This window comes from Callorhinus ursinus, unplaced genomic scaffold, assembly GCF_003265705.2.
Source record: "Callorhinus ursinus isolate GAN/ISIS: 27379988/994484 unplaced genomic scaffold, GSC_fseal_2.0 scaffold3, whole genome shotgun sequence".
NCBI classification, from domain to species: domain Eukaryota; kingdom Metazoa; phylum Chordata; class Mammalia; order Carnivora; family Otariidae; genus Callorhinus; species Callorhinus ursinus.
Window position 1 is genome coordinate 80,858,597 of NW_027397065.1, and position 10,092 is coordinate 80,868,688.

At 44.4% G+C, this 10,092-nt stretch overlaps 1 protein-coding gene across 2 annotated transcripts in view; it reads right to left on the reverse strand.

The window, feature by feature from the left end:
* The window catches only part of FBXL7 (F-box and leucine rich repeat protein 7), a 388,316-nt gene extending 379,208 nt beyond the window's left edge, over nucleotides 1–9,108 (reverse strand). For both annotated transcript variants that reach the window (XM_073891077.1, XM_025867455.2), the window contains exon 1: nucleotides 8,569–9,108. In XM_073891077.1, coding sequence (XP_073747178.1) covers nucleotides 8,569–8,605 — 37 coding nt within the window. In that variant the 5' untranslated portion in view covers nucleotides 8,606–9,108. The remainder of the gene's footprint in view (nucleotides 1–8,568) is intronic.
* Nucleotides 9,109–10,092: the final 984 nt, after the last annotated feature.

A 10,092-nucleotide genomic window follows, 5' to 3' on the forward strand; every position in this document is an offset into this window, starting at 1 on the left:
TTTTCAGAGGAGGCAAATGCCCCTCAAAGCCCCAGCTGAGTTTTATCAACTAGCAAGTGCCCTCTAACCAATAATGTCATCTCATCGTGAACATTTATCTAACAACTCACTCTGCATTCTATTATGATCACCTCATCACCATGAGGCTGGTCCTGCGGGCACCACGGCCCCGCGCTGTGCCCTGAGATGACCACTAGGGAGCTAGACTTCTCTGCTGCAAAAGAGATTAAAGGATGGATGCTTTCAGATGCCCATTTTCATTCTGGGGTGCAAGCAATTTAAAATAGTGTCAAGAATGCCTGGTGATAACCCTCCAGCATTGATTATACTGTTTCCTGTAGCACTCGAGGGAGAGTGACGGTATTGTGGAAAGTGTACTAAATTTAGAATCAAGATGACCTCACCTAATCTTCATTGTAAAATCAAGGCAAGTCACTTACTCTGCAAAGGCCTCAGTTTTCTCACCTATAAACTGGGGATAATGATGGGACACCTCTCCCATAGTCCCTGTGATGATCAATAAGACTGATGTCCGAAACGCTTTATAGTCTGCAAAGCAATTTCATAGACATACTTACAGAGAAGTCTCCCAGGAGCTGGCAAAAGAGAAGGGCAAATTCTCAAGTACATACTGGAATAATTCCCCGTATTAACAGCTGTTTCAAATCCATGGTTTTGAAACCAGAGGGAAATATAAGATACAACACATAAACTAGGGAGGAAAGAAAATGTGTGCACCTTTCTTTGTCCTCTTTGTGAGCAGGTGCCGAGGCTATCCCACATAAGGGCTATCCCAGCAGAAAGACCAATGAAACGTAAAATGGGGTCATCAGTGCCCACCCGTCTGGCTGCCGTGAACTACAAGACTGAGTGTGTGTAAAGTGCTCAGAGGGGGAAGTCGCACCCAGTGAGTGCTCAATACTTATGAATTATTAAATGACCAAAAATATAATAAGCTTAGCAATATTAATATCTAGGAACAATCATTTTTGTTCCATGAGCCAAGATATTTTTAAGAAAACAGAGTTGGGGGGACCATTGACCCTGTTCTTTACATTACAAGGCAATCAATGCCTAATTCCCATTCTCTCTGAATTTGTTCTTTTTCCCTCTCTTGTACTTGCATTCCTTCCTCTACTTCATGATCAGTCTCCTACCTGCTCCTCCTTCCTGGGCTCTGAACTACCTCTGACAGTTGGAACCTCTCAGGCCTGGCCTTCATCTTGGACTTAACCTAGATGATAGCACGATTTGACTCGAGTACTCAACTGGGTCAAGAGGTTCCATGGCACACGTAAGTAGCCTTTTCCTGACGTGTCCACCTTGCCAAGAAGAGGGTTACTCACAGCCAGAAGGTCAATCCACAAGGACAAGAAAAATTCCCGAAATTTTTCTCTAGAAATTTTGATTCACTTTCCACTGCTACATCTGCTTGAAAAATGCTGCAAAGGAATTTACCACAGAAAGGGTAGCAAACAAAAAATGTTTTAATAACATTTCTACACATTGCTCAAGGCTTCTAACGTTACAATTATGAGTTCATGCAGTGTTAACAACTGTTTTTCATTTTGTTACTGGTTTCAAATTTAAATAGGAATTGATAGAATGAGCACATCTAATGCACGGCTTAATAGAGATTTACGGCTCCAGAAACAGTCTACACTTCTTCAACCATGGAACGGGGAATATGTTGATCAAGTGTTTATATTTCATTACCGAGGGAAATGCAGAGATGGTTAATGATTATTCATGTCAGAAGTTTTACAGTTGCCTGTCTATGAGCTAGCACATTTTAAAAGCATATGGCCAAAGATTTCCATTCTCCTCTGTTGTAGTAAGCATGCCGGGGAGGGACCCAGGCTGGTCAGACACTCTTGCCCTTTCTCTGAAACATTCCCAGGTCCTCACTTACAGAACCCACAGGGATCACTTTCCATGAAATAAACCACATGGGAAACAGAACCTAAGGATTTTCAGGAACACCCAGGGAAAGTCTCTTAACACAACATTTAGTTTCTCCCAAGAGTCTAAGCTACTGCTCATCCAACATACCTACTTGTTGCTATTGTTTTGGAAACATCCTTTAGATATTTTGGGAAGTGCCCACACTGTCCAGAGCTGTCATTACTTAGAGGGTAACTGTATTCTGACTCACATTTCCCCCTCCCCACTCACATCCACACTTTGCACACTAGAGAAGGACGGTCCTCCTGGGCATCAGGACTTCTCATCCTGTTCTAAAAGTATCTGTCTCCCTGCCTCGCTTCTCAGATACTGAACTTCCTTAGGACAAATCTATTCTATCTGGAGATTTAATGCAATGAGTAGGTGGAAGAAGAGTTCTAAATTTCTGTACCTAGAACCAAACTAAACCAAACCAAACCAAACCAAACCAAACCAAAACCAAAACGAGCTACATTCTAGAAAAGTTCAGCTGATATGGACTCTGTTACTACATGGAAGACCTGCTGTTCTGTCTCACTCACAGTGAGAGGGTGCGGAACAAAAGTGTATCCGAGCTTCTTAGGAAGATGCTGTCTTTGTGTGGTTCTAGTCAATTTGCAGCTTCTGGTTAAATATCACTAACTAATAATACCGATTAAAAGTCTTAAACAGGAAGTTAAAACATTTACTCAAGGCATTCAACATCAGCACAATTAAGGACCTCACTTCAAGTTCAGCAGATCCACATGTTTTAGGGTAATAATAAAAGTAACAGTAAAACTATAGGTAGAGTCAGTGTCCTTCACTACACTGAAAATAAGGATAAGTCATTTATCAAACCCAATTTTTGGTGCTGGAGTTTGTGTTCACAGAAAGCAGGAAAATAAATAAAGTCAGTAGATTTTTCTTTTTTTTTTTAAGATTTATTTATCTGAGAGAGAACAGAAGCAGGAGAGAGGGGCAGAGAGAAAGAATCTCAAGCAAACTCCCTGCCGAGCATGGAGCCCAAGGCTGGGCTGGATCCCAGGACCCTGAGACTATGACCTGAGCTGAAATCAAGAGTCAGACACTTAACTGACTGAGCCACCCAGGCGCCCCAGAATTTTCTAATTAATACCTAAATATATCTAAACAGACATAAACACATACATATAATAGACAGATACCAAGAGAGAGAAAGAGAATTAATTCCCCCAGGGAAAGTGGGGGAATATTCTTTTAACATCTAAAAGAGACACCAGTAGATAAAGGCTAAGGTCTAAAGTTATTATTAATTACTCAAAATCAACCCAGAATTCATTTTAGTATGAGTTGACTCCCAAGGGAAAAGAAAAGTTCCCTCTCTTTGCTATCTCATTTTAAATGTGCAAAAGATTTCCCCAAATCTCTAAAAATATCTTCTCACTGTCAGATGAAAGATGGTCTCATTAGCTATGCTAATGCTTTGATTTGAACCGAAGAGTGGAATCAGTATGGTTTATCTTCTGATTTTCATCAGAATGAAATTATTTACCGGAGGCAAAAAGATGAAGACCTACTTCTATCTAAATATTATGGAGATCTTTGCAGTTCTCTCTATATACCCAGCAAGTCAGGCAATATCCCTTGATCGCAGCATGAAGAGCATGTCCTAGGCTTCCTCCACCCAAAAGTGGTCACAAAATATCTGATATAATTAGATAAAATATATTTCCAAAGACTCCGGGCAAAAAAGAAAAAAAAAAAAAGAAAGGAAGAAAGAAAAAAGTGCCCGGTGACCAAAACTGACTCTGTTCCATGGTAGCTATGGATAGAAGACTAGTGATGTGACACTTGCATCAAATGAGGACTTATGCTCCCCAGCATAAAGAGTACTCCCCTTGGTATAACATGGTGGTTCCAAATAACAGGCAATCTTCTACCTGGATCCTCAAGGGTCAGTCTTCCACTTCCTTTAAGTCCTGGTCTAAATGCCAACTTTTCAACAGGGCCAATGGTGACTATTTTAATTAAAATTACAACAACCTGTTCCTCCCAATCCCCAATAATCTGATGACTTTTTTATTCAGAGACATCAGCCCCTTAGAATGTATCACATGGTTTACTGAATTGCTGTGTGTGTGTATGCACTTGCTAATTGTTCGACTTCCCGTCCGTCCCAACACACACACACACACACAAAGATAAGACTGACAAGTACAGGATCTTAATCTGTTCACTGATGCATCCCAACTGTCCAGAAGAGTTCCTGGCACAGAGTAAGAAATAAGAAGTCAGCATACATTAGTTGAATGAAGGAATAAAGAACTGGGCTTACAGAGACTTGGCCCTGAGTCCCAATTCCACCTGTACTAGTCGTAGGACCTGGAGAAATGCTCATCCTCTCTGCAGCTGTGTTTCCCATTGGTAAAATGAGGACCTCAGGAGTGCCTGCCTTTAGAACTGTCATGAGGATTGCATGAGTCGGTGTATGTCAATGGCTTAGAATAATGCTTGGACATAGTAAGCTTTCAATAAACATTAGCTGCCATTATTACTATTATTATTCCAAGATACGTTTCCCAAGGTGGTGATGGATGAGCGATGAGTTAGTGTTCAGGCAACTGGCTCTCCTCGTATCTGACAGCGCGGATCTGACATGGTGAAAAGGGGCCCAGGGCACTTGACAGAGTAGTAGAGCCACCGAGGGTCAGACCCCATCACTATGGCCTCATCAGCTCGAATTCAACACCACCCAGGAATTTGCAAAGGAGGTGTTAACTGTGTGTTACTGCCCCTCACCTGCTGGAGTAGAGTAAATGTAACAATGAAACCACTGAGTAAATGAGGGTGAGGCTCCGACACCTTAAAAGGCAGGGGAAAGTACCCTGCCTCTTCCTACTTGAACAAGATTTGTTTATTTGGCTTAACTGGCGTCAAAGCTAATGCTCATAATGGCTTTGCTTCACTCCAACTCATTTCCCAGATTTCTACACACAGGCTGAAAGTTATACATTATGGAAGAAGATAAAGAGAAAAAAACAGACCTCCATAAAGGAATTTACCAGAACATACTATTCATTTAGATACTCATTTATGTTTCTAGAAATCTAAAAATCAGGAATGGTACGGTAACTTTTTCCTGTAGCAAAATCCGAGTTTGGGAGGGGGTGGGGGGGGGAGGAAGGGCTACAAATTAAACCATTAACCTGAATAGTCACTAAGTATTTAGGAAAACAAAACACTTTGGAAACATCCATTATTTATCCATACCTAGAATTTAAAGAGAAAAGCAGGGATTTCAGGACTGGTTGAATTAGGAGAGGAGGGGAAAGTAAGTGAGGAAGACAGAGATGAGGGAAAAGGGGATGACAAAATCGGGGAGGGGCACTTATGGATTTCATGGCAATAACAGTCTTAACTTCCTTATTTATCATAACATACCTTCCAAGGCTAATCTCTGTTAAGTGGTCCATTAAAGCATTGTAAGAGCAAAATAAATTGAATGGCTGTGTGCTCAAGAATTAGATCTTGATAGATAATGTCAATAAGGAATTCCTCTCCTCACTCTAGAGAAAAAAGCCTTCGGGTCTTTCTTGATTTCAGGAGAATTGAACAAGGTCACAGTAGTTAAACTGAAGCTGGACTCAAATTTACAGACTCCCAAATTAACGCTCTCTGTTCAACACAAGAACTTCCCCCAAATTTTAATATATGCACGATAAATGATTCAGTTCTAGGAAGAACCCAAGATTCTGCATTTTTAACAAGCTCCAAGGTGATGCTGATGTCGCTGGTCCTTGGAGTATACAGAATAAGAAATGTCCGCTCTTGTTGCACCTGCTAAGGTAAGTCTCAGGAAGAATTTTTGTTGTTTTAATGAAAAAGGGGTTTTCCAGGAGCAAGAGAAAGTAAGATTACATTGAAATACTGAAGTTTTAAACATTCCAATAATTCAACACTACTTGTAAAATTAAGGTGGTTTGCATCGTGGCGTCAACTCTAAAATATACTTAAAGAGCAGACTGTTAAAGTCTGCACAAACCCCTATCTTTTAGAGTTGAGCAGTCTCACTGCATTCAGTGAATATGCATCCACTAATAATTTCCCCCTTTTAGTACAATTTAGGTATGGTTTGAAATAAATCTTAATTTCAAACCATACCTAAGTTGTACCAAATCTACTAAAACTGCCTTAATACTCAGTCTTAATAGAGATACTATGTTAAAGGTTTGATTTCATGTTCTTTGAAATTTGACATTTTAGATAAGAAAGACAGCATTGACACACTGAATTCCAACAGGCTTAGCTGCATATATTTGGCCATCCATTAACACACTGTTGACAGATACCAATTAGAGCTGACCCTTGAGCAACCCAGGTTTGAACTGTGTGGGTTCACTTATATGTAAATTTTTTTATAAATACAGTATAGGATTGTAAATCTATTTTCTCTTATGATTTTCTTAACGTTTTCTTTTCGCTAGCTTACTTTATTGCAAGCACAGCATATAAGACATGTAACATACAAAATATGTGTTAATCAACTGTCTGTGCTATCAGTAAGGTTTCTGGTCAACAGTAGGCTATTAGCTGTTAAGTTTTGAGGACATCAAAAGTTATACTGAGAGTTTTGACTGTAGGGGAGCTGGTGTCCCTAAACCCCATGCTGTTCAAGGGTCAACTGTACATATGTTATAACCCTATTTAGGAGAAGTCCAATGTAACTGGGGGTTACAAAAGATTTTTTTTTTAAGTTCATGTTACTTCTACTTCTCTATTTTTTCCTTGCTGATCACAGAGGAATCTCCAAGCATTGGAAGAGAGTTGGACACTAAGCACAATGCGTCCCTCCAGCTAAAACTCAGTTACCACCCAAAGCTTCCTATTGGTTCGCTTGAATCAGCTGAGCCCAAGAGGTTTTCCCTATAAAAAGTTCCACAGTGTATCTAAATCTGATCCTAGTAAAATTTCACTTCAGCTGAAGTGAAAATGCAGAGGTAGCATTTACGGATAACAGCTGGAGATCATTAGTTCTCTGTCTCTCCTTTTCTCTCCCAAGGGTTGAAAACTGCTGTTCAGACAGGAAGTCGTCATACACCACACACTGTACAATACCAGAATGCTGGGATATAAGAACAAGTTGCAGAAGATTAGGAGGGGTGTTGGAGGGGTTTCATTCAACAACGCAGAGCCCTGACTCCATTTACCTCTTGGGGTGTCCCTTCCCCCCCAACACACACCGTGTTCAAGTATCACAATGTATGCACACCCACCATGACAAGCACACGCTTTACTCCCTGCAAGCTTTTTAATATGCAGAGTAAGAAGGCTTAATCTTTCATTTTTCTACAAATTTTTAAAATATTGAGAAGTTCTGAGGAGTGTCAGAGATTCCCCAGTAATCTTTGTTGGCTTATTTTCACATGTGCTATCTAAAAAGACAACCGTTTAACTTTTTTTAAATGAAATTATTAAAAAAAAAAAATCTCTCTCACGAAACTGCCCAGAATAAGGAGATTATATATATATGGAATTCAGAACATAGTGATCTGGAAAAGAATGATTTAAACAGAAAGCTCTTGTGGATATGGTTTTCTAGGGTCGGTTTCTGGTGTAATTTCACCAAGCTGCTGAGAACGAACACAGACACAAACACGGGGAGAGACATCCACGTTCTGTGACCACACCTCAAAAGTTCTGAACAGGATGATAGGAGTTTCCCTAACACCACATGCTGAACAGCCATTCTGCATTCCTACCAGTCTGCAGGCGCTGGACCCCGTTTGTAACCGCCTGTCCTCTGGGGGAGGGCTTATGAAAGCAACCCCATCTCTTCCACTCCCCTCCAGTCAAGCTGAAGAAAGACAAACCTTCCAAAACTTTTGAACGGCGGAAAAAGCCCAGGCAGGATGCATATCGGGGTCAAGCTGCTAATCAGCTGGGTTACAATACTACGGTTTTATGCAAAGAGGAGGAGGAGCGAGGGAGAAGCCAACCCACACATCCATCATCCTTTCAGGAGTAGGTGGAGTTTAAAGTTTCCCCAACTTCCAAGTTCCCACTTGACAGGCAATATTTCTGTGCAATTTCCAGCCCCACGTTAACAGATGGTCCTTTGCCCGTCTTGAGCCCCGCGAGGGCCCAGACAAAGCCCCCGGCCACTCCTTGCCTCGCGAGGCCCATAGGTGGTGTTTCACGAAGCTGTCAGCTCAGGGGCATTGAGCAGAGAATGGAAACTTAACTTCTTCTTCCAGAAGTTGTTCCTGCTACAGGAGAGTCCAGGGGACTGGAGCACAAAGGCCTGGGAAAGTTTTCACAGCGTAATTTTTCAAAAACGTCTTCCGCCCTCTGCCAAACCATCATCCTAAACCCCAGATGCTTAGAGAAGGAAAGTTGAGGCACATGTGCTCAGAAATACGGCAGAAATGAAACTTGGGCCGTCCTAAAGACAACCTGGGAAGTTGCTTAATGAGACCCCCACGGTGGGAAAGCATCCTCGGGGCGCCTCAGCACTCAGTGCCAAGGGGAAGGTGACGGCCCGGACACGGTGCCAAATGGGGGTGCGCCACTGTAGCGTGCGAGAACCTTCCTTCCCAGACGGGAGGGCGAGGGGAAAGGGAGGGGGGCGCGATCCGGGAGTCTGAGGACGGACGGCCCACTCACCCTCACTGCCGTACTGTTTGCCATTGTTCGCGCCCATCCTGCCGCCGTCATGCCCGCCGTCTCCCCGGACACTCCATAGCTGGGGCGCACCGCCTGCGCGCTCCACCAGAGGAAAGCCCGCCCGACGGGACCGTTAGCTGCGCATACCCCACGCTCCGGGGCCGGGCTCCGACCGGGGGCGGCCCCTGCACTCCGGTGGGAGGGGGCGCTCCGTCCCCGCCTGGCACCCCCGATGGCTCCGGGTGGGGCCGGGGGCAGCCGCCGCTCTTAGAATCCGCGTTCCGGGCCAGCGGGCGCAGCGCGGCGGAGAGCCCGCGCCCCGGGGCCGCCCAGAGGCTCGCCGCGCCGCCGCCGCCGGGTCCCCATCCGCCCGCCCCGATCCCTCTGCGGTGGGGCTGAGCCGCGCGGGCGGCCGGGGCTCCCCGGCTCGGCCGCCTCCTCCCGGCGCCCCTGCGCGCCCGCGGCTTCCCCGGGGAGGGCGCAGCGGCCACTTGTTGCGGGTGCCCCGAGTGAGCAGAGACTCGCGGCCCGGCGCAGCTCGCCCGCGGGCCGGACTTTTGTTAGCGCCAGGCGCCTCCTCTCGCCGCCCAGCGTCAATCACAGCTGGAGCCCCGGGGAGGAAGGCCGGCCCGGAGATGCGCGGCCTTTTAAAGGGGCAGCGCGCCTTTTCGGGGCTCCGGCTCCCGGCCCCGGCCAAGGTGAAGGCCCTCGCGCCCCCCCGGAGGACCGCTCTGAGCGAAGGAACGTGCTCCTGGCTCTATTTTACTATTGTTCTTTTGCAGGCTTGGCCCCCAACTTGTAAGATGAGCTTCCAGGCGTAGTTTGAAATCCCTTGGGTTTGCCGGCAAATACGGCCTATTTGGGGTGTGGGGGCCTTTAAAATAAACAGGCACCGGCGTCTGATTCGGTCTGACAAAGTCAGGTATATATGCTGACATTCTCCTGTGGCTCCCACTTTTGGGGACTGAGGCGGGGAATGGAAGAAAGAGGGAGGGAAAACTTGAGGGGAACTTAGCAGGGAGTCACTAGAGAGCCAAAGACATTCCCCGCCCCGGTGCGGAAGGTTTCCTGGCTCAGAACTTTTAAGACCTTCCGAGCCAGGAAGTGTATTTTCTCCCCGTTTCTATGATTTTTTTTTTTTCTTTTTTCCCGTGGTTGGTGTTACCCTTTGTTTAATACATCACAACCTCTTTTGGAGATTTATATGGCACTTATAGAGCCTTAAAATGGCCTTTTGGTGTTCCCTCCTGTAAATAGAAAAAGGAAATTCTTCTTAATGTTTTATTCCCTTTCCATGTAAATACCTAGAATTTAATAACATCGCATCTTTGTGAAGACCCGGGCCTTCACGGCGCAGATTTCTTTGTATCGGGGCAAGCAGACAGCCCAGTTTCTCCTTATAGGTGTTCGATGTTTTAAATTAAATTAAACTTGCATTATGATACATTTATATTCATAATATATAAGCATCTGCAATAACTTCATGGAGAACTGGAATTTTTGTAATTACCTCTTTCTTAAAGG